The sequence below is a fragment of the Dendrobates tinctorius genome, unplaced genomic scaffold, assembly GCF_039654945.1.
Source record: "Dendrobates tinctorius isolate UK_male_01 unplaced genomic scaffold, ASM3965494v1 ptg000223l, whole genome shotgun sequence".
Lineage (NCBI taxonomy): Eukaryota > Metazoa > Chordata > Amphibia > Anura > Dendrobatidae > Dendrobates > Dendrobates tinctorius.
In genome coordinates, this window is record NW_027361890.1 from 18,329,207 (window position 1) to 18,354,670 (window position 25,464).

At 47.5% G+C, this 25,464-nt stretch overlaps 1 protein-coding gene across 4 annotated transcripts in view; it reads right to left on the reverse strand.

Annotated features, from left to right (window-relative positions):
• Window positions 1–15,800: 15,800 nt before the first annotated feature.
• Window positions 15,801–25,464, reverse strand: part of RALGAPB (Ral GTPase activating protein non-catalytic subunit beta) — a 171,918-nt gene continuing 162,254 nt past the window's right edge. For all 4 annotated transcript variants that reach the window (XM_073555376.1, XM_073555377.1, XM_073555374.1 and 1 more), the window contains exons 27-30: window positions 21,692–21,800; window positions 21,337–21,403; window positions 21,105–21,253; window positions 15,801–19,019 (exon numbers count right to left, since the gene is read on the reverse strand). In XM_073555376.1, coding sequence (XP_073411477.1) covers window positions 18,826–19,019; window positions 21,105–21,253; window positions 21,337–21,403; window positions 21,692–21,800 — 519 coding nt within the window. In that variant the 3' untranslated portion in view covers window positions 15,801–18,825. The remainder of the gene's footprint in view (window positions 19,020–21,104; window positions 21,254–21,336; window positions 21,404–21,691; window positions 21,801–25,464) is intronic.

The window sequence follows — 25,464 nt, forward strand, 5'->3', positions numbered from 1 at the left end:
ATTGTGTGAGGCCCACTGAATATCACAGTGCTATGTCACAGGCTCGATGGCACAGGTGTGAAAAAAGTGACTACAGGATAAGGGAGATTTTGAATTTCTGCAGACACTTGTGGACACTGGACACTTGGATTGTGTGAGGCCCACTGAATATCACAGCGCTATGTCACAGGCTCGATGGCACAGGTTTGAAAAAAGTGACTACAGGATAAGGGAGATTTAGATTTTCTGCAGACACTTGTGGACACTGGACACTTGGATTGTGTGAGGCCCACTGAATATCACAGCGCTATGTCAGGCTCGATGCAGCAGGTGTGAAAAAAGTGACTACAGGATAAGGTAGATTTTGAATTTCTGCAGACACTTGTGGACACTGGACACTTGGATTGTGTGAGGCCCACTGAATATCACAGCGCTATGTCACAGGCTCGATGCAGCAGGTGTGAAAAAAGTGACTACAGGATAAGGGAGATTTTGAATTTCTGCAGACACTTGTGGACACTGGGATTGTGTGAGGCCCACTGAATATCACAGCGCTATGTCACAGGCTCGATGGCACAGGTGTGAAAAAAGTGACTACAGGATAAGGGAGATTTTGAATTTCTGTGAGATTTTGAATTTCTGCAGACACTTGTGGACACTGGACACTTGGATTGTGTGAGGCCCACTGAATATCACAGTGCTATGTCACAGGCTCGATGGCACAGGTGTGAAAAAAGTGACTACAGGATAAGGGAGATTTTGAATTTCTGCATACACTTGTGGACACTGGACACTTGGATTGTGTGAGGCCCACTGAATATCACAGCGCTATGTCACAGGCTCGATGGCACAGGTGTGAAAAAAGTGACTACAGGATAAGGGAGATTTTGAATTTCTGCAGACACTTGTGGACACTGGACACTTGGATTGTGTGAGGCCCACTGAATATCACAGCGCTATGTCACAGGCTCAATGGCACAGGTGTGAGAAAAAAGTGACTACAGGATAAGGGAGATTTTGAATTTCTGCAGACACTTGTGGACACTGGACACTTTTGGATTGTGTGAGGCCCAATGAATATCAGAGCGCTATGTCACAGGCTCGATGCAGCAGGTGTGAAAAAAGTGACTACAGGATAAGGGAGATTTTGAATTTCTGCAGACACTTGTGGACACTGGACACTTTTGGATTGTGTGAGGCCCACTGAACATCAGAGCGCTATGTCACAGGCTCGATGGCACAGGTGTGAAAAAAGTGAATTGTAGAATTGGGCAGAATAGGTATCTCCCTAGAGTGTAGGTCTGTAAGAACGGAACAAGTCCTCCACAGTGACACACAGATAGCTTCACTGTGGCTGTGATAACAGCCGTTACACGGTACTGTGTGAGGAGCGTACACCGCTGTATGGTGTGAATAAATGCACGCTCAGTACCTTAGCAGGACAAAAAAAAAATTGGGATTGCTTTTTAAAAAGCAGTTTGCAGAGCAGTGGGGAAACAGCAATGCAGCTGTCAGGAAGCCTTAGAAGGCAGCCTAACAACCAACACCGCTGATCCACCACAATATAGCCTCCCCTTGCACTACACACACAGTGACTGGTGTGTTGCACAGGCAAAATCGCTAGAAGCAGAAGCAGTTTTTTTTTCTTCTTCCCTGCCTAACGCTCTCCCTACAGAATCAGCAACCTCTCCCTATGCTAAGATCGGCAGAAGTAAGATGGCGGTCGGCGTGCACGCCCTTTTATAACCCCTGTGACGACCACCAAAGCAAGCCAATCACTTGCATGCCCTTCTGAAAGATGGTGGCGACCCCTGCCTATGTCATCACGTTGCCCACAGTGTCCGTGGATCCTGATTGGCTGAAAAAGAGCGCTGAACAAACTTTTGAAACGCGACTTTGGCGCGTAAGTCGCCGACCTCGTGGCCGACCTCATCCTAGGGTCGGGTTTCGTTTCATGAAACCCGACTTTGCCAAAAGTCGGCGACTTTTGAAATTGTTCGACCCGTTTCGCTCAACTCTAATTTAGAGCCCAGTGTGAGAAAGCTGGGTCTACCTCAGAGGTCATGGGTCTTCCAGCAGGACAATAACCCAAAACACACTTCAAAAAGCACTAGAAAATGGTTTGAGAGGAAGCACTGGAGACTTCTAAGGTGGCCAGCAATGAGTCCAGAACTGAATCCCATAGAACACCTGTGGAGAGATCTAAAAATGGCAGTTTGGAGAAGGCACCCTTCAAATATCAGGGACCTGGAGTAGTTTGCCAAAGAAGAATGGTCTCAAATTCCAGCAGAGCATTGTAAGAAACTCATTGATGGTTACCGGAAGCGGTTGGTCGCAGTTATTTTGGCTAAAGGTTGTGCAATCAAGTATTAGGCTGAGGGTGCCAATACTTTTGTCCGGCCCATTTTTGGAGTTTTGTGTGAAATGATCAATGTTTTGCTTTTTGCTTCATTCTATTTTGTGTTTTTTTCATTTAAGACAAATTAAATGAAGATAATACCACCAAAGAATTTGTGTTTGCAATCATTTTCAGGAAGAAACTGAATATTATCTGACAGAATTGCAGGGGTGTCAATACTTTTGGCCATGACTGTATATAGCATAGCACCACATGGTATACAGCACAGCCCCAGATGGTATAAAGCACAGCACCACATGGTATACAGCACAGCACCACATGGGATACAGCACCACGGTTTACAGCACAGCACCACATGGTATATAGCACAGCCCTACATGGTATATAGCACAGCCCACATGGGATATAACAGCACCACTTGGTATATAGCACAGCACCACATGGTATACAGCACAGCCCCAAATGGTATATAGCACAGTACCATGGTATACAGCACAGCCCCACATGGTATATAGCACAGCCCCACATGGTATAAAGCACAGCACTACATGGTATACAGCACCACATGGTATATAGCACAGCACTACATGGTATACAGCACAGCACCACATGGTATATAGCACAGCCCACATGGTATACAGCACCATGGTATATAGCACAGCCCCACATGGTATATAGCACAGCACCATGGGATATAGCACAGCACCACATGGTATACAGCACAGTCCCACATAGTATATAGCACAGCACCATAGTATGTAGTACAGCACCACATGGCAAATAACAACCCCCTTAGAATGGCCCCATAGTCCAGACAGTGCTCACTGTTACATTAAAAACAAAAACAAAAAAAAAAAAAAACACAACTCACCTCTCAACCGCATGGATTGAATGGAATAACAGAAGTATTTTTATAAAAAAAGTTTTTTTAAATTATTATATTTTTTCATGTAAAATTATTATATTTATTATGGTATTTATATTTTAACAATTTTATAATTTTATCAGGTACATGTTTATATTTTATTTTCAATTTCTTGGTTGTGACTTTTGCCTATAATGTAGTGTGCAGTCAGACTTTTATATTTTTATCTTTCTATTTTTAACAAAGGTTAATGTTATTTTCGTATGTATGTATGTATGAGATGTGTATATACAGTCATATGTTAAAGTTTGGGCGCCCCTATTAATGTTAACCTTTTTTCTTTATAACAATTTTGGTTTTTGCAACAGCTATTTCAGTTTCATATATCTAATAACTGATGGACTCAGTTATATTTCTGGATTCAAATGAGGTTTATTGTACTAACAGAAAATGTGCAATCTGCATTTAAACAAAATTTGAATCCTTTTTTAATCTCCTGCCCTTTGGATGCTTCGCCCACTAGGCTGGGTTCCAAGGAAGTGTCATCAGATGCTCTGGGTCACGATCATCTCGCCTCTGCACATGTGCACGCATTACCCCCGAAATCATCACTGTGGCCATCAGGAAAGCAAGGAGAGACTTCACCACATCCTCCTGAGCCTGGCCTCACTGGACTTGGGCACGCCAACCGCATCGTCTCAGCTTAGCATTCTACTGAGCACCCCCCAACTGCTCCAGCCTCCAGAACCCACCCCTCCTGAACCAGGAGTAAAGTTAACCCTGAATATCCTTGGCATCTACAGGGACTGTAGCTCTCCCACTTAAGGCCCGGAAACCACTGAAGTGGGGGAGGCTTCGCCTTTTAAATATGTAGGTTTCCAGTCCTTGAGGGTTGATTCCCTCTCTGTGGTGTGGTCATGGTGATGGGGAAAAGTCTTAGTTACTTACTGGTAATGTTTTTTTTCCAGAGCTCATGACAGCACCACGAGAGAGGGGATCCGCCCTTCAAGGACAGAAAACCTACATACATAAAAGGGTGGCACCTCTCCCATGCATCACTTGGATTACAGAGCACGAGAGGACCTTCCATAGTTAATGGCAGAAAACATACAATACATCTAACACCCGATAATCTCACAACCATGAATATGTACAAGTGGAAGAAGTGTCACCCACACGTGAAGGGAGGGAATAGAAGGGAGCTGACATGGGCTCCGAAAAATACAGTTACCGGTAAGTAACACTTTATTCAGTCTCCCATGACAGCACCACGGGAGAATTAAAGAGAGGTAAGAATTTTAGAAATGGACTAAAGCTTGAAGTTCTCTTATTCCAAATGTGAGATTGGAAGTGTCACCCATATCCAGCCTATAATGTTTATAAAAAGTGGAAGGAGAAGACCATGAAGCTGCCTTACATATCTGCTCAATCGAGACCGCAGATCTCTCCGGTCAGGAGGCTGCCATGATATGTGTGGAGTGAGCCTCCCTGACCCATCTAGCTAAAGTGCTTCTTGACACCATAAGACTCTTTCTAGCCCCCTGGAAGGACACAAATAAGGAATTATCCTTTTTCCAAAGATCAGTGACTGATAAGTACTCTAACAGGCACCTCCTGACATCAAGTGTATGAAGCTTCATTTCCTTCCGGTTCTTAGGATTGGTAAGGAATAAAGGGAGAACTATTTCCTACAACCTATGGAATTTGGAGGCTACCTTTCATAAGTAAGATGGTTCTGGTTTTCGGATAACCCTATCCTCCAGGAACTGGGTATATGGTGAAAGCCTAGAAAGAGCTTGAATTTCACTCACCCTTTGGGCAGATATTAATGCTACCAGGAGGGATACTTTAAAGAAAGCACCTTTACTGGAGATAACTCAATGGGTTCAAACGGGGAACCTGTTATTTCTGTCAGGACTAGGTTAAGGTCCCACGGCATTGTTCTCTTCTTAAGGATGGGCCTTAAGTTGACGCCTTAATAAATCTAGCTATCCAGTATTTCCCCGTGAGATCACAGCTAAACAGGGCCCCCAGGGCTGATACCTGGACTTTGAGAGTACTACTGGATAGACCCATCTCAAGACCCTTCTGAAGGAACTCCAGAATCAGACCTATTGGGACTTCCCCCGATCTTAAAATTTGAGGTAGACAAAAACCTTTTCCAGATTCTGGCGTAAATTTTGGTTGTGAAAACTTTCCTACTCTTTTCAGAGTGGCTATCGGATTAGGAGAAAACCCTCTTTCCTTCAACAATGACCTTTCAAATTCCACGCTGTCAGGTGAATCCCAGCCACTTGTGGATGGCAGACTGGCGCCTGGGAGAGGAGCTCCGTTAGCTCTGGTAGCACCCAAGTCTCGGAGACCAACATGGTCCTCACCTATGAAAACCATGCCCTTCAGGGCCAAAAGGGGCCACAATCATTGCCCTGTCTTCTCTGACCTTCTTTACTACCCGCGGCAACAGAGCTGATGGGGGGGAAAACATAAGCTAGTTTGAAGTTCCACCTGATCAGGAAGGCATCCACCACCAGTGGCTTTTCTCTGGGGTTGAGAGTACATAACTGTTTCACCTTTTTGTTTCTTTTGGTGGTGAAGAGGTCTATGTCCAGACAACCCCACATGTGCACAATCTGCTCGAAGATGGAACCATTCAGTGTCCACTCTCCCTGCCTGAGTAGGTTGCAGCTTAAAAAGTCTTCTCTGATGTTTTCTTTTCCTCTTATGTGAAGAGCAGTCAGTGATAGAAAATGGTTCTCCGCAACTTGAAACAGTCCATCTGCCACTTCCATTAAGGGTCTGGACCGGGTTCCCCTTAGGTAGTTGATGTAGGCACTGTCACCTGATTGTCGGAGGATCCTGATATGATATAAGGGAGCCTGTAGGGATAGAAGGAGCCTTCTTATAGCTAGCTCCACCATCAGTTCCTTCAGGCTAAATGAGTTAACTGCTCTCCTCTCTAATTTCCCTTAACCATGTTCTCACCCAGATGAGCCCCCCCAACATTAGGGCTAGCATTTGTAGTGACTACTTGAGATATCCACTGTGATGACTGACTGGGTCATCTTGGCCCATCCGAGAATATGTTCCACCTCGCGCATTTCCACCCTGCTGCGGGTGGCCCCCCTGAAGGTTGATAAAAGCAACAGCCTTGGCGTTGTCCGACTGTATTTGGATGGAACGACCCACCAGGAGGTGATGGAACCACCGCAGGGTCAACCAAATCGCCCAGATTTCCAGGACGTTGATCGGAAGCGACTCCTGAGGCAACCAGCACCCCTGGGCAGTGAGATGACAAAAGAGACTCTCACCCGAGAAGACTGGCGGTGGTGATCGCCAGCCATTGAACAGAGGGGAAGACCGTAACGTCCACCAACTGAGCACCCGCTTGACCTGCGGAGACAAGTGGCATAGATGGTCAAGTGAGAACGGGTTCCTGTCCCAGGCCAATAGAAGCGCAAGCTGCAGAGGACAGAGGTGGAGCTGGGCAAAGGGAACAACTTCCATCGCTGCCACTATCTTGCCTAGGACCCCCATGCCAAATTGGATAGAGTGAGGAAATGGGTACAAAGTACCCGAGCTCCCTGTTGAAGGGCTATGACCTTGTTTCGAGGGAGAATCACCAACCCTCGGGAGGTGTCCAGGATATCTGCTGAGCCGGGACTGGGGAAGATTTAAGTTTATCAGCCAGCCCAGGTGAGAAAGTGTATCCAAGGTAATAGAGACGCACAGGCTTGGAAAGATGGCTCCTTATCAGGAGATCATCTAGGTATGGCAGAACGACCACGCCCTGATAGTGCAGAATGGACATGACAGCCGCCATAACCTTTGTGAACACTCTGTGAGCGGTGGCGAGGCCGAAGGGCAAAGCCATAAACAGGAAATGTTCCTCTTGGATGGCGAAGCGCAGGAACCTTTGGTGAGGTGGAAAAAATCGGGATATGAAGATAAACATCCCGGATGTCTTGGATGCTATGAACTCCCCTTCTCCATCGATGTGATGACAGAGCGGAGGGATTCCAAACTTGTTTAGGAACTTCAGATCTAGGATGGACCGTACCGTTCCATCCTTCTTCGGAACCACAAATAAGTTCGAGTAGAAACCTTTGAACCTCTCGTTTTCTGGGACCGGAATGACCCTGTCTTGGTGTAACGGCTCGGACTGCGTGACTGTTTTGGGGGTGGCGAGAGGGGAAGAGCCGTCCCAGAGGACTGGAAGAAAACCATCTTGTATCCGAAAGACACCAGGTCTTTGACCCATTCGTCGTGGATGACAGAGCCAGATATGACGAAATAGGAGTAGACGACCGCCTACTCTGCTGGTGTCTACCGGATAATACTATGAGTCATTAGGCCGAGAATCTATTGGACCTAAGTACCTTAGGTCTAGATTGCTTGGGTCGGCACTTCCATGACTGGTTGGTCTTGAGGATCCCTGTCCCCACGAGGGGAACACCCCGATCTGGAAGAGGAGGTCGCATTGGACCAACCGGGATTGCTACGAAAGGGCCGGAAGTGCGTCTGTTGCTGACGATGAATAGGTCACCTAGTCTTCTGCTGGGGAAGGAATTTACTCTCTCCTCCTGTGGCATCCGAGATAAGGTGATCCAGCTTCTCTCCAAATAAACGACCGCTCTGGTAGGGCAGAGCCGTGAGGGACTTTTTGGACGCAGAGTCCGCACGCAATTCCCTGAGACACAGTGCTCGTCGAATGGTGATGGCGTTTGAGGATGCAAGCGCAGCACAGATAGCCAAGTCTAGGGATGCGTGCAACAAATATTCCCTGGCCAAGGAGATGACATTGGCCAGGTCTGCTGCTTCTGGTGGAAGGTCACTATCCTGAATGGTTCTGGTCCGAGTATCTGCCCAAGAGACCATAGCTTTAGCTACCCACGCCCTGGCAAAAGAGGGAGAGAGTGCCGAGCCTAAGGCTTCAAAAACCGAATGGGCAAGGATCTCTGACAGTCCGTGGGGTCTTTAATCGGGGACCCATCTGGTAAGGACAGGAGGGTTTTGGTGGCCAGGTAGGAGACAGGTGGATAAACTAGAGGGGTTTAGGCCCATTCCTTCCGCAGATCCGAGGAAAATGGGTATCTCGCCTCAATTGGCTTCTGACCTACAAAGCGTTTGTCCGGTCACTCTCCCTGCCGTCAAACTATGTCCTGGAACTTGGGATGGTTGGAGAAAACCCTATGAGGACACTTGGTCCTCTTGAAGGACACCGTGTGATCTGGGACTGAATTAGGGTCCTAGTCAACCATTAAAGTCTGAATGATGGCCTCAATGAGACTGTCCACCATCATCTGAGAATCCGGTGAGTCTAGATCAAGGGGCATCTCAGAATCGGACCACTGCAAGCCTTGGGCAAGGGGGAACGGGAGACGGAGCCCACAGGTGCCGAGGCGAGAGGTAGAGGAACCCTCCAAGACAGGCAGGTGAAGACCCTGATAGGTAGAGGAGGGATCTTGGAGGGACTCTATTGCTTTAGCTAGTGACGCCATGGAATGCGGCAGTGACGAAGCCCACTCGGGAGGACTAGGTACACTGGGTTCGGTAGGGGCGTAGGGCTCCTGAACGCATTCGTGATCATAGGCTTTACAGAGTGGCGTCCTCTGTCCCCATGGTAACGAAGTCTGGCAGGTGATACATGAGGTGAAAAACCAGGATTTTTGGGTTGCTTACCGTAAAATCTGTTTCTCGGAGCCTTCATTGGGGGACACAGAGACCATGGGTGTATGCTGCTGCCACTAGGAGGCTGACACTATGCACAAAAAAAGGTTAGCTCCTCCTCCGCACTGTACACCCCACCGACCGGCAGGGAATTCCTCAGTTAGTGAGAAAGCAGTAGGAGAAGTAACAGAATAGATTGAAAACAGAACACCTCAACTGTAACCAAATCAACCAAAGAACAGGAGTTGTAGAACATGGGAGGGTGCTGTGTCCCCCAATGAAGGCTCTGAGAAACAGATTTTACGGTAAGCAACCCAAAAATCCTGTTTTCTCGTTCGCCTTATTGGGGGACACAGAGACCATGGGACGTCCCAAAGCAGTCCCTGGGGTGGGAAACAAACTTCCATCAGGCCAGTGGACTCACCACCGCTGCCTGCAGAATCCTTCTACCTAGGCTGGCGTCCGCCGAAGCGTAGGTGTGGACCCTGTAGAATTTCACAAACGTGTGAACCGAAGACCAGGTTGCCGCTTTGCAAAGCTGCAGCGCGGAGGCTCTGTGACGTACCGCCCAGGAAGCACCCACTGCCCGGGTAGAGTGCGCTCTGATCCCCGGAGGGGCCACTCGATGCTTAACCCGGTAGGCCTCCAAAATTGCCAATCTGATCCAGCGAGCAATAGTAGCTTTGGAAGCCGGGTGACCTTTCCGCGCCCCATCTGGAATGATGAAAAGAGAGTCTGTCTTTCGCAAGGAAGACGTCCTAGACAGATAGACTCTCATCGCCCTGACCAGATCCAGCTTGTTCAGGGACCGCTCCCGAGGAGGAGTTGGACTCAGACAGAAGGACGGCAGAACAATATCCTCATTGAGGTGAAAGGAGGACACCACCTTCGGAAGAAAAGAGGGCGGAGGTCGCAGCACTACCTTGTCCTGGTGAAGTACCAGAAAAGGAGAGCGGCAAGAAAGAGCCGCCAATTCCGACACGCGCCGGATGGAGGTGATGGCCACCAGGAAAGGCTACCTTCCAGGAGAGAAGGGAAAGGGAGACTTCTCTGAGCGGTTCAAAGGGAGAACCTTGCAGAACCTCAAGAACCAGATTAAGATCCCATGGATCCACGGGCGCTCGATACGGAGGAGCCGTGTGAGCCACGCCCTGAAGAAAGGTTTTGACCTGAGGGCGGGAGGCCAAAGTCTTCTGAAATAAAATGGACAGCGCCGAAACTTGACCCTTCAAGGAACTGAGAGCAAGCCCCGCATCCAGCCCTGCTTGAAGAAACGCCAGAACGGAAGGGAGCAAAACGCACATAGGCGCGATGTTATTGGCCTCACACCAAGTGAAATAGGCCTTCCAAGTACGGTAGTAAATTTTGGAAGATGATGTCTTCCTGGCTCGGATCATGGTATGAATTACACGACCGGAGAATCCGGCTTGTTTCAAAACCTCGGTCTCGTTTCAAAACCTCGGCCGAGAATTGGGGTGGCAAATCGGACCTTGAGACAGCAGATCTGCCCTGTCTGGAAGCTTCCAGGGGGAGTCCACGAGAAGGTTGACAATGTCCGCGAACCAAGACCTTCTGGGCGATGAGAATGACTGGAATTCCTTTTGCTTTGATCTTCAACAGCTTGGGAAGAAGAGGCAGGGGAGGAAACAGGTAGGGGAGCTCGAACTGTGACCAAGGAATGCCCAGAGCGTCGGCGCCCACTGCGAGAGGATCTCGAGCTCTGGATACAAACTGTGGGACCTTCCTGTTGAGGCGAGAAGCTAGCAGATCTACGTCCGGGGTTCCCCAACGACTGCAGAGCTGAAGAAAGACCTCCGGATGTAAGGACCACTCTCCTGCCGCGAGACCCTCGCGGCTGAGAAAGTCGGCGGCCCAGATGTCTACGCCGGGAATCTGTACCGCGGAGATTGTCGGTACCGAAATCTCTGCCCACTGAAGGATCTTGGACACTTCTGCCAGGGCTGAGACACTCCGTGTCCCTCCTTGGCGGTTGACATATGCCACCGCTGTGGCATTGTCTGTCTGAATCCGGACTGGCAGGCCCCTGAGGAGCCTCTCCCAGTGGACGAGAGCCAGATGGATTGCTCGTATCTCTAGGACGTTGATCGGCAGGGCTGATTCCTGAGTCGACCAACGACCCTGAACAGTGTGATGGCGGAACACTGCACCCCAGCCGAGGAGGCTGGCATCCGTTGTTACAATCTGCCAGTGAATGGGAAGAAAAGACCGACCCAAGTGGATAAGAGGTGACGTCAACCACCAGTTGAGTGACCGCTTGACCCGGCATGAAAGACGTACAGGGCGATCCAGGGACAGAGCCGACCTGTTCCACCTCGACAGAATGGCGTGCTGGAGAGGTCTGGCGTGAAATTGGGCAAAGGGAACTGCCTCTATCGCCGCCACCATCTTTCCCAGGACCCTCACAGCTGTTCGGAGGGACGGAAATCGTGTGGTCTGCAGCGATCGTACATCCTGCTGCAGGGAAAGAATCTTCTCTCGTGGAAGAAAGACCCTTGACCGACGCGTGTCGAACAGTAGGCCCAGAAACACAAGACGTTGAGAAGGAATCAGACAAGACTTTTTCCTGTTGACGATCCACCCGAAATTGGAAAGGGTGTCTAGGACAATCGTCAAACTTAGGCGAGCCTGTTGAAAAGAGGAAGCTTTGATCAGAATATCGTCGAGGTACAGAAAAAGAACGAGACCTCTGATCCTCAACAAGGCCATCAGCGCAGCCATGATCTTCGTGAAGACTCTGGGTGCGGTGGCGAGACCGAAGGGCAGCGCGACGAACTGGTAATGTTCCAGGCGAATCGCAAACCGCAGGAACTTCTGATGTCCGGAGAATATGGGAACATGTAGATAGGCGTCTTGGATGTCTATTGAACACATGAATTCCTGCTCCTCCATGGAAGCGATTACCGAACGAACCGACTCCATCCGGAAGTGGCGAAGGCGTACTCTTGTTGAGAAGCTTGAGATCCAAGATGGGTCGGACCGCCCCGCCTTTTTTCGGCACCACAAAAAGGTTCGACTAAAATCCTGTGAACCGCTCCGAGACGGGAACGGGCACAATCACCCCGGAACTGAGGAGAGAGGTGATGCCCGTAAAGAACCCCGGAATCAAGGCTGGATCCTTTAGAGGACGGGATTCGAAGAAACGATTCGTGGAAGAGAAACAAACTATCTTGTATCCTGACGATACAACCTCCCTGACCCAAGCGTCCTCTACTGAGGCCAGCCAAACGTCCCTGAAGAGAAGTCGACCTCCCAATCGGAAGGGACCCTCTGGAGTCTGACGATAGTCATGCAGATGTAGACCGTCCAGACCTGGATCTGGATGGTCTGCCCTGGGAAGAGTGGGATCGCCAGGAAGGAGTGGGTCTGAAGGAAACTTTCTATCTTGGCGCGCCTGCGGTCTTTGTTGGTTGGATGGGTTCTCTGCCGTATTGAAACGGCGGAAAGCCCGAAACTGACGCATTAGTGGAGGTCTGCGAGGCTTAGACTGAGGGAGAAGGGAACTCGTGCCTCCGGTGGCGTCCTTAATAATCTGGTCCAATTGGGATCCAAAGAGGCGTACTCCCTGAAAAGGCAGATTAGTAAGAGACTTCTTAGAAGACAAGTCCGCCTGCCAGGCCTTGAGCCAAATTGTACGTCGGATTGCCACAACGTTGCTTGCCGCCTGAACCGCGCAGGATGCAGCATCCAAAGAAGCAGAAAGCAGATAATCCCCCGCATGGGAAATCTGATTGGCGAGATCAGCCAATCGCTCTGGTTGTGCTTTATCTAGGATGCCCTGACGAAGATCCTCTGCCCAAGTCGCTATGGCTTTTGCTGCCCAAGACGAAGCAAAGCTTGGACATACCGCCGCTGAAGCCGCTTCGAAGGCGGACTTAGCTAGGGATTCTATAATCCTATCATTAGAATCCTTTAGAGCCGCCACGCCTGAAAGCGGGAGAACCGTGTTATTATAAAGTCTGGACATGGGCGGGTCCACCGAGGGAGAAGCAGCCCAGTTGTCCGTGAGCTCTTTAGCAAACGGGTACAGTACGCCGAGACGCTTTCCTCTTTGAAAGCGTCTGGTCGGATCTTGTCTTTCCCTGGCAAAAATCTTTCCAAACTCAGAATGGATAGGAACTACCCTGGAGGGTGTTTCCGCCCGTCTGAACGAAACCTCCTGATCTGAGGATTTCGCAGGGGGGGTCAGCAATCTCGAAGGTCTGGTGAATCGCTGCAATGAGGTTCTGCACCGTAACCTTCATGTTCGCATCCTGGTCCGAATCCAGCTCTAAAATCCCCTCAGAAGACCTGTCCGAGAACGCTTCACCTGACTCGGGAGAGGAGGCCCGGGAAGGAGGCTGCTGAGACGGACTATGCGGTGAGATGGGACGAGGGGAGGATTCCGGCTGGAGATCCTGCCTGGGTCTTTTGCGTCTAACGCTGGCTGACTCAGACGGAATCTCTTGAGGCCTGCTGGACCCTGCAGAAGTGTCCAGGGGCAACTTATCCAGTGCAGCTACCAGGGACTGAGACACCCTGGTGAGGTCTGCCACTGATTGAGAAAGAGATGAAGCCCAGCCAGGAATGGGGGGTTCACTCTCACATGGGGCCATAGATGGCTCATGGGCGGCGTCAGGCTGAATTGGATTGCTACAGTACAGGCAGAGGGGAGTGGACTGACCTGAGGGAAGTTTGCGATTGCAAGAAGAGCACGCAAAGTACTTGACTAGAGTGCAGGGGGGAGCCGTAAAGCGGGCACGATCAGATTTAGAGTTAGACATAGTGATAACTGAGGTAGTGCCGGAAGGTTGGGGGACAGAAGGCAGAGGAGGGTGTCAGTCTGCAGATGCAGAGCTACTCACAGTCCGGTGTCCCCAGAGACAATGCTATCCGGCTTGTCTGCAGGTCAGAGCGAAATCTGGCTGACGGGCCCAGAGAGCGATATCCTGCTGACAGAACTGCGTCCGGCTGACAGGCTGGGAAGATGGCGAACGCCTGAGAGGAATGGGAGAACACGCGCTTCCAGGGGAAGAAGGGCGGCTTTAACTGCCTGGCTGAAGGAGGCACCGCCCGCTGGCCAAGAATAGGCTGGGGTGCAAGAAGGAGGCGGTGGGAGGCCCTGGGACGGGCGGGAGAGAAGCCCGCTTAGAAGAAAGGGGTGGGGGGCGTGGCCGCGACGCAGAAGGCCCGAAATGAAGCCGGGGCCTAAATTAATAGCGGCGGCCGCCTGTCAGCGCGGGGCGGCGCTGAGGTCCCGCAGCGCTGCTGCGGCAACCGCTCTGCAGAGCGCCGTTGCCATCTACTGGGCCCAGGACTGAAGGCGGGGGGGAAAACGCCGGGCAAGGCCCCTTCTGACGCCAGGGCCAGGAGTAATTGCGGCGGCCGCAGTGGCCGCTTTGAATAAGATTGGAGCCGCCGAGATGCCCATCTAGGGATGAGGAGGACGTGACTCAGCCCCCATACTTACCTCCGTCTGGCAATCAATAAAGGTACCTCAATATCCCACGCTGTCTGTCTTCTGTAGTGTCCGCGTCTCATCCAGACCGACAGGCTCTGGTGGGCGGGAGACGGGGAGCGAGGACCATCTGGATCGCTGGCACGCATCTGTGCTGAGCTCTTGGTCCCGCCGTAGAGACCTATGAGGATACGGGGCGGCAGTACACGCCGTACTCATAGTCTCTTTGTGGGAGTACAGCTGTGACTCTTCACACTGTATCCCTCCGGAACCTGAAAAGGAACGACGCACATCAAGGTAGATATGGGTCTAATGAAAGACCCGTGTCCACCTCCTACTGACACTAAGCTAAACTGAGGAATTCCCTGCCGGTCGGTGGGGTGTACACTGCGGAGGAGGAGCTAACCTTTTTTTGTGCATAGTGTCAGCCTCCTAGTGGCAGCAGCATACACCCATGGTCTCTGTGTCCCCCAATAAGGCGAACGAGAAACACTATGTTCCTTGTTAGCCTTCTTGGATGTCTTAGGGAGTGACATGATGTACCACCGTATGTCCCAGATTCTGCCGATATACTATAAGTGCAGTAGTTTGTAAGCCCCAGTGAATACTGCAGAGAAGGGCCAATGAGTATCTGCTCAAGGCTCAGAGATGAGAGCGGTTCCCCTGGTCCACTGTGCCCCTCTGAAGTGCTGACTGCCCCACCAGCATGTGTAAAAACCCGGCAAGGTGAAAAAAGATGGCCACCGGGAATTGCAGAGGGGGCGTGATATGCACCTGTTGTATAGGGTGAGAAGTCTTGCAGTGTGCGAGAAGCACCACTTTGTGGGCACAATTGGGCGGAGCTACCGCCAAGACATATGAAGTGGGCGGAGCTTTGGGATTGCAGCCGAGAAAAAACCCCAAGCTTGGGGCTAGATTTTTACAGCCGGCCGGAGCGGTACCCGGATGGAGAGGGTACGCCACGGGGAATAGCACTCAGAGCGCGTTTGTAGGAGCCCTCCGCATAGGTCTCTGACTAACGGTGTGCGTCCTGGCATGGAGCCGCCACATATGAATGATGAAGCACAGGACCCAGGCTGCCACTGCTTCTAGGTCAGCTGCTTCAGAGTAGATGGTGCAGGGAACCTCCATCCACACACTCCATGGTCAGAGAGGGACCGTCCACCTTCCTTCCATCGCCGCTGTTCATAAGGTTGAACTGGTTCGGCGGGAGTGCATACTGCAGAGGAGGAGCTAATCTTTTTGTATTTACTTAGTGGCAGCCTCCTAGTGGCAGCAGCATACAGCCATAGTCCTGTGTCACCCAATGAGGCAAAGGAGAAATATATTTTTTCTGTCTCATGTCGAATGTGTTCCTAGCCTTTTTAGAAGAATCGGTCATCTGTTTCATGCAGTAAAACATACATGGTCAATTGCTACCTACTGTTAGTCTAGATATTCCGGCATAAAATAAAACACACACTGACTTTGTTAAATAATAATAATTGCCTTTAAAATTTATTTGACTAAATGTGTTACATTCAATATCAGATGTGTATTCCTTTCAGAGAAAGGCGACTGGCATGAACAAAAATCATGTTTCGTGGCTCAACAGGAAAAAGGTTACTGGAAATCTGCTAAACAGAGTCATACCTTTCTATTTACAGCTCGGTGCCATCGCCCTATATACAGAATAAAATAACAGTAACTGGGAAGAAATCCACAGTGTCCATGACTTACAACTATCATAAAACTGTGCACGCACTTTGCATCGGCAAATGCAAGCCAAGTGACTACATGTGTTCCCAAATAAAGTTATATTTTATTTTAAAAAAACAAAACAAAAAAAAAAAAACAGTGAATACAAATATGAGCTTCAGAGTGCAAACGGGGAGCTGTCTAATCTGCTACATGGAAGCCAGATTAACAATTAGATCAGTGGAGTTCAGACATAGAAGAGGAATCTGTACAAGTCATACCATGACAGTACACCCCACACAAAGGCAAAAGTTCAAGTGGTAATACAGATCAAAAACAATATTTGCAAGATATAACAGAAATACATATATGTACACTTAAAAGATGCCCTAATTGTAGACTATCGGAGAGGAACCAGCCCCTCTGACATGCAAAGTTGCAATTCTACTTGGACTTTTCAAAGTCCTCGGTAAAGTGAAAATTATTTGGGTAACTGTCGGGATTAGTTACCACGTTACGGAGCTTGCACGTTACAGATGGCAGTGGAGAGGAGTTTATGGCATAGGAGATAGCGCAGTGCTGTGGGACGGATGATGACTCAGACTATAGTCACAATTCTTATTGCCATCAACAGGATCCCCAAAAAGTAGATTTCTTTACAGTGAAAATAACAAAAGTAAAATTCTCTTTTAGATACTCCATAATTTCTAAACTGTGAGTAAAGCTCCAGACATATTGGGGGAAAAAAAAAAAAAAAAATATATAATCCCTTCATATAATGCTGGGCATTGCTGATCTGTGGACGGTAGATATGCCACGGACTGAAAATGTTTCTCATGCAAGCAAAGCCATTTACTGGAACTCTGCTCCCACCCCAAAAAAAAAAAATCTGTGGTGATAATTTAATATATCTTTAGCCCCATTGTAGCCAACTACAGGCAGATTACAGAATACGGTCATATATATCATGGAGCTCAAACTATATGCTCCACCATACTACACATCACAAACTATGTACATTAAGAAGTACATATTCGATCTAACGAACTTGCTTTAAAAATCAAGTGTCATAATGCTGAATTGTAAAGAGCTGGGCTCTTATTAATATTAAGGAAAAGTTTTGAAGGGATTCTGTCACTAGGTTTTTGCTCGCCCATCTGAGAGCAGCATAATATGGAGAAAGAGACCCTGATTCAAATGATGCATCACTTACTTTACTGGGTGCAGCAGTTTTGATAAATGGTTTTATCTGTTGCAGATTCTAGCACTTCTATAAATGCTGAGCTGTTTAACCCCACCCACACCACTGATTGGCAGCTTTCTGCTTATGCAGTGTACACACAAAGCTGCCAATCAGTGGTTGGGACAGGGCTGAACTACTTGCCAGCAGTAGTCTTCTAGTGATAATCTGATGCTGATAAACAGTCATTTTATGAAAACTACACAAAAGAAACCTATTAAGTGATACATTGCTGGAATCAGGGTCTCTGCCGCTACAGTATGCTGCTCTCAGATTAGGTAGCAGAAAGCTGGTGACAGACACCCTTTAATGGGATTATGCAGACATTCTGACATTGATTTCAAACAACAACAGTGTCATCGGGTCTGGGCCACCAATTTATGTATGCAGTTTGCCTTGTGAAATTTCGACACAGATCAACTTTAAGTCTGTATTTATGTAAAGGATGTAGAGTGCGGTTTCAGAAAAATAGCTCTCCGACTGAGCGCCAAAACATACTAAGATGCATATAGGCCCACAGTTTAGTTTTTAATTTAGTTTCAGTGCTGTTAAGGGGTGAACATTTACCCACTACACAAATATAATTTTGGATCCCCATAGTAAAAACAGCTATGGCTCCAATATCACTGCTTCCATTGTCATTATCAGTCTGTCCGAAACACAGAAAAGTCTTCACAGAGGACAAATGCCTTCATGTGAGCAAATATAGTTTTAGTATAAAATCATGCTACCAAGGCTACATTATAGAGGACATTGCTATCCTTAACAAAAAGGAAGAAACAGGGGCTGTTTGGAATTATTATCAATGATTTAAATGGGAATCCAAAATATAAAACCATACAGATACAGCAAACTTGTGTTTGAACCTGTAGATCAGGCCATATTTGACATGGCCATCTTCTGTAGTTGCAGCCTAGCAAAATGAGCGAATGGCTAAACTGATGAAAACCTCAATGTAATGGTCATCTTTGCCCACATATTTCAATGGTTTTACAAGGGAATGAAATGAGTCAACAAATGTGAATACATTTGTTATTTTGGACTAAAGGAGACTTATTTGGGTGCCAACTGTCAGCGCACACCTCACACCTCAATGCTTTTGGTGGAGTAACATAAAACAAACCAGACAGGAGGATTAACGTTTGCATACATAATGAGGCTCTCTTCTGACCTCAACAAGTCTTCTTACTGAATGGCCACGTTACTAGCCCGCAAGTAATTTTACACAAGATGGTGGCCCTGTTTGTAGGATGTATAAATGTATATGGCTCATCCCTTCGCCTGCCTGCCCACAGCCTTCTCATGTCCTTCAGCTCACACCAGAGCCCGATTTCTGACATGCTGGCGATTACTTGCATTGAGGATTCATTTAATAAAATAAATCTACTACAGGCGGCCAGTGACAATCATTTGCCTGCATCGCCCTTGAATATAATCCTATGGATATCCCTCATGCCATGGATCCTCCTCACATACACATTCAGTGAACCAGCTCTTATTTTTTGGTTTCCAAACCCTGCCACGTTGGCCCTTTTACACACAGTCATTGGCCCCTAGGCCCCACAGAGTGGGTGAATTTTGGTTTAAGGAGTGCAGCTCTGCTGGCCAACTTCATGGAAGAGAGAGGTGTAGAACTCGGGCTCCAGCTGTCTGTTTCTGTACTTGTTCACTATTTCTGTGATTTTCTGCTTTCGTCGCACATGAGGTGTATTGTAGGAGTCACTTTCCAATCTTTTTCTCCTGCAGATGTTGATCACTGTTTGTCTTACTAAAAAGCCTAAAAAGATGGAGAAACAAAAAGAAAAAAAATACAAAAATAAAAGAAGAATGCTTATCAATGGCTAGAAATTATGAAACTCTTTTACTATTTGTCTCCTGCTCCTATGCAGTCACATGTGTCTCCATGGTAATAGATAAACCCTTTTTAGCTTAATCCTACACTCATACTCCTATCGCTTCCCTTTTCTCCAACATTAAGGTAGGACAGCAAGATGCGGAGTATAAATGCAAGTCAGTACAACTCGATCAGAATGCTACAATTTGTCGGTTACCATGGAGACACACAACTCTGCTTAGCAGCTGTGAACACAAAACATTAAGAAGTTTTTAATGAACACTATTTGCAAAAGTCACTAGCAAATTTTTTTTTAAACCTTTTTTAAAACTTTAGACTTTAAATAGGAGGTCAAAAAAAAGTCCAGAAAAAAAATTCTCTCTCCAAGATCCGATCTCAATATGAAGTAGGTGTAATAACATTAGCAAAATACCTCCAATCAGAAATGTAGGGTAGTTCTTCTGATTTTCTATGTGTCACTTACCTCATGTAAGGCATTACAGTAGCTTATTTTTCCATGGTTATGACCAATAAGTGCTGTCTAACCAACTGTCACTATGTGAGTGGTCTTAACCATGGATACATAAGCTACTGCACATGAGGTAGGCGACATAGGGAATCAGGAGAACCATGCTAAATTTCTTATTGGGGGTATTTGCTAATATTATTAATATTACACCTACTACATATTGGGATAGGATGTTGGAGATGGGAATACCCCTTTAACCCCTTGACGACATGCGCTGTACTAGTACGGCGCATGTCATGTCCCTCCCTTTGGCGTGGGCTCCGGTGTTGAGCCCTCATCTTTCCCGGCACATGACAGCTATTTTGAACAGCTGACATGTGCCCTAACAGCTGTGGGTGAAATCGCAATCCACCGCGGCTGTTAACCCGATAAACGCCGCTGTCAATCGGTGACATCGGCACTTACTGTGATTGCGCCGGAAGTGCTTCAGTAATCCCGCCCATTGGTGACCCCGTCATATGATCGCGGGTCACCGATGGGTCAGCATGACAACTAGGTCTCCAGCAGACCTCTATGGTTGTCATTGCCGGATTGCTTTGAGTGCTGCCCGATTGTTGGCGCCCATAGCAAGTGAGCCTTTCTGCTACATTCAGGTGACCTGATCATCACCTGTGTGTAGCAGAGGAGATCAGAAAATTGCAGCTTCTAGTCTCCCATGGAGACTCTTGAAGCATGCAAAAAGTAAAAAAAAGTTTTTAAAAATATATATATAAAAAAATATATAAAAGTTCAAATCACCACCCTTTCAAAATAAAACAAAAAATAAAACACATTTGGCATTCAGAATTGCCCAATCCTACAAGCTATAAAAAATAATCTGATCAGTAAACGTGCGTAGCGAAAAAAAAAGTCAAAAAGCCAGAATTATGATTTTTTTTGGCTGTGCAACACTGCATGAAAATGCAATAACGGGCGATCAAAAGGTTGTATCCACACCAAAATGGTATTAAAAACGTCAGCTTGGCACACAAAAAAATAAGCCCTCACCCAACCTGAGATCATGAAAAACGGAGACGCTACAGGTCTCGGAAAATTACGCAAATTTTTTTTTTTTTTTAAACAAAATTTGAATTATTTTTCACCATTTAAATAAAAAACAACCTATACAAGTTTGGTATCTACGAACTCATAATGACATGGAGAATCATAACTAGCAGGTCAGTTTTAGCATTTGGTGAATATGGTAAAAAAAATAAATAAAACAGTTGTGGAATTGCACTTTTTTTGCAGTTTCACTGCACTTGGAATTTTTTCCCCCCATTTTCGAGTACACGACATAGAAAAACCAATGTTGTCGTTCCAAAGTATACCTCGTCCTGCAAAAAGCAAGCCACATGGCCATATTGACGAAAAAATAAAAAAGTTATGAATCTGGGAATAAAAGGAGCGAAAAACAGAAATGCAAAAACAAAAACGGGCTGCAGTGTGAAGGGGTTAATTCTACTTCACCATATTTCCTTTGCTGTGAATTTAGATAAAACCTCAGACCTTGCACTTACCGAGTGCTCTCCTGCTCACCACCATTCCATCCACCAAAGGGATCACCATATTGAATTTTCCAGAAGACCCATGTACTTTGACACGGAACAAGCCTGTATATAGGGGGTGAATGAATATTACAGGAACCTCCTTCTCGGGTGGGTTGTTCCTAAGGAAGGATGAAGAAATACATAAGACATTCAAAATGATTCTGACACAGAACACAAAGCTGACACTAGGTGAACGTCATACCTCATGTTCGTAGTAGTCTCGATACCAGTGCTGGTCTCTGCCGTTAGGTCTGACAATGGGAAGTTTTCTGGAAGGTACATAGGACACCATTTTTGTCATTTGGAAGTAGCTGATATTTTCTGTCGCTGTGACAAAGGCTTTTACAATAGGAAAGCAAGTGGAGTAATATCCCACTGAAGGTGGGAGGAAAATCAATTAATGTGATTAGACAATACTTAACGAAAGAAGGGCAAATCAAAAAGCCAAGATTGTTACAATCAGCTAAAAAGGAATGAGCAAAACTGATTAAAAAGGTGCAGAGAGGAATGTCACTTAAAAAAAAAAAGAAAAAAACACACTAAAAACAATACTATACCCAAGTCATCATACTGCTCCAGCCACACAACAGCCACCTTCGTCTCTGGCCCTAGAGGGGGAAGTGTTCGCCCGGGTGGAGCCTTCTTTGTCCTAGATGTGGGACTGAGCTAGAGAATAAAAAAAATCATCATCGGTTTACAAATCTGTTTCAAAAATCTATCTCCCCTAATATTAATACAGGTTGTCAGTGAAAAAAAAACCTAAGTACTTCACTGTATTCCCTAGTCCTCTTTCTCCAGCCCAAGCTAGCAGCAACCATCATGCTCAGATCAATACATTATTTTGAGGACTGCATACAGACTTATTAGTTCTGGAGTGTCCCTTAACATTGTAGTCTTGCACAAATTAGAAGTGTCACTGTCAAGCATGCCATATAAAACATTTTGATTAACTGTATTCTGGACAATCATCCAAGCATAGGGATTGTTTGTAGAAACCATGCCACTAGCAACAGAACAAACAAGAGGGATTTTTGGTACTCAACGTAAAAACTCTTGCTTGGAGCCTTCATTGGAGGACACAAGTAACCATGGAGTGTATGCTGCTGTCGCTAGAAGGCTGACACTTGGCAAAAAAAGAAAATATCTCCTCCCCAGCAGTATACACCCACCGAGTGGCACAAAGCACCTCAGTTAGTGCTGAAGCAGTAGAAGCAACCAAAACTCAACATATGTACCAACCCAAAAAAAAGGCACATAAGCCCAACAGAGGTACAAACAGAGAGGGTGCTGTGTTCCCCCTATGAAGCCCCAAGAAAGATTTTACGGTTAGTACCAAAAATCCCTCTTTCTTAATTGCTTCATTGGGGGACACAAGTAACCATGGGACGTCCCAAAGCAGTCCCAAGGGTGGGAACAGAAAAAATGCAAAGAAAAACAGACTTAGGTTGGCCAATGCGAAATCGCCACCTGTAGCACCTTCCTTCCCAGGCCTGCATCAGACGAGGCATGAGTATGAACCCTGTAAAACCTTGCAAAGGTGTGCAGAGATGACCAGTTCGTGGCCTTACAAATCTGTAAAGCCGAGGCCTGGTGACGAACTGCCCAGGAAGCCCCCACGGCCCAAGTGGAGTGAGCCTTCACCCCCGGAGGAGGCTGTTTGCCCTGAACGTGGTTTGCCTCCAATATTGCTGAACGAATCCAACGGGCAATAGTGGGCTTAGAAACTGGGAGCCACTTACATCGACCTTCAGAGATGACAAACAAGGCATCAGAATGGCGAAAGGAAGCAGTCAGGCTGATAGCTCTCCCCAGATCCAACTTGTGGTGGGACTTCTCCAGGGCATGGACCAGAGAGGCCTAGAGACGAAATGACAATGTCTTCATTAATGTGAAATGAAGATACCACCTTAAGCAGGAAGAAAGGAACAGGTCTGAGAACTACCTTGCCCTGATGTAGAATCAGGAACGTAGAATGGCAGGATAATGCCGCTAGCTCAAACTCTCCGGATGGACATAAAGGCAACTAAGAAGGCAACTTTCCAAGACAGGAGTTAAAACAGAATGTCTTGAATGGGCTCAAAAGGAGCATGCTGGAGTACGCCAAGCACAAGGTTAAGATCTCGTGGATATATAGGGGGACGATAAGGAGGTGCCAGGTGGGCGACTCCTTGAAGAAAAGTCTTTACCTGGGAATGAGACACCAGATTTCGTTGGAAAATATCTTGCCCCTAAAGAGTACTGAGTGATAGACCAGAGTCAAGACCCGCTTGAAGAAAACCAAAGATGGAGGAGGGGGCCTTGTGAGAGAAGATCTGGATGGTCTGGAAGCCTCCAGGGAGTGTCCATGAGCATGTTCACCAGCTCCGAGTACCAGGCCCGTCTTGGCCAGTCTGGAGCTATCAGGATTACGGGAATCCCTTCTGCGTTTATCTTTTTCACGTCTCTCAGAATCAAAGGGAGAGGCAGAAAAAGACAAGTCAGTTAAAATTGGGACCACGGTATTACTACAGCATTGCAACCAACGACTAGTGGATCCAGGGATCTGGCTACGTACTGAGAAACCTTGTGGCATATCTGGTTGAAAAATGGCAGGCCTGAGAGACTACTCGCCCAATGCGAGCCCGTGATGGCTTAAGATAAAAAAAAAATAAATAAATCGGTTGCCCAATTTTCTACCCCCGGAATGTGCACGGCTGATATGGCAGGAACAAGACATTCCGCCTATCGCAGAATCCTTGCTTCCTCTGCCACCACCTGTTTGCTGCAAATTCTGCCATTATGGTCTCTGTAGGCCACGGCAGTGACGTTGTCTGACTGTATGCGGACCGGCTGGCCTGGAGAGGAGCTGCTAGCAGCAAAAAAAATTTCCCTCATCTCCAGGAGATTGATGGGGAGAGTGAATACTTGGGCGCTCTAGTGACACTGCGCTGTGTGATGTAGAAAGACCGCTCCCCAAGCAAGGAGACTGGTGTCGGTGGTCATGACCTGCCCCAGGAGAGGAAGGAAGGACTTCCCTCGTAGGACCTGATGCTTATAACGTCCACCAGGTAAGGGACTGCCTCACCTTGAGAGGAAGAAGCACGGGTCGCTCCAGGGAGAAAGTCCTCTTGTCCCAAGTCGACAAGAGGGTCAGCTGGAGAGGACAGGTATGGAACTGGGAAAAAGGTACGGCTTCCGAGGCGGCAATCATCTTCCCCAAAACTCTCATGCAGGACCGCAGGGGAAGAGGAGCTTGTCGCTTTTGAGTGCGGATCCCCTGGCAGAGAGATGAAAAACCCTCCTTTGCAAGGAAAACACGGGCTTGGGCCGTATCAAACCTCATACCCAGAAACATCAGATGCTGAGCTGGAGTCAGGGAGGACTTCTCTCTGTTGACAATCCAGTTGAGACGGACCATAGTGTCCAGAGAGATCTGAAGACACTGGTCACATTCAAGACGGGATGGCCCCTTGATCAGAAGATCGTCCAAGTAAGAAAATATGAGAATCCCCTTGGAGCAAAAGATGGCAATGTCTGCTGCTATGACCTTCGTGAACACTCTGGGTGCAGAGGCCAGGCCGAAGGGCCAGGCTGTGAACTGATAGTCATCCTCCCGGATGGCAAACCGTAGGAATCTCTGATGCTGAACACAAACAGGAAAATATGAAGATAAGCATCCTGAATGTTTATACAACAAAGAAATTCTCCAGGTTCCATGGAGGCGATTACCGAACATAGGGACTCCATCCTGAAATGAAGGATCTGAACATGATGGTTCAATCGCTTGAGGCCCAAAGAAGTACAATGACTCCTGTGCGTAGTAGGGAATAGACGGCCTGAAGAACCCCTGGAGACGTGACTATCTCTCTGACCCAGGCATCGTCGACCTCCAACAACCATACTTCCCAGAAGAGAAGAAGCGGCCTCCCAACCCTGGAGAGAATCCCGGGTGGGGGTGACCAGTCACGCCGAGGAGAATCTGTTGGCACAGATGGCTTGGAAGAGAGACCCTTTGGTCGCCAGTGAGGGGCAGGTTTGAGAGACGGCTTCTTCCTTTCCTTTTTGGTAGAAAAGCAATCCTGTTAGGAGGGAATCCCTGAAGAAAAGGGCCGAAAGGAACGAAATTGAAGCTACCCTTTACTATTGAAAAAGACGTTTAGGCCTGGACTGGGGAAGAGAGATACGTAACAAAGGAAATTATTTGATCCAGTTTGGAGCCGAAATGTATAGAATCTTGGAAAGCAAGGCTAGTTAGGGGCTTTTTTGATGGTTGATCTGCATTCCAAGCTTTCAACCAGAGGATGCGGCACATAGCAACGATATTGCTGGTAACTCTGGCAGTACAGCCGGC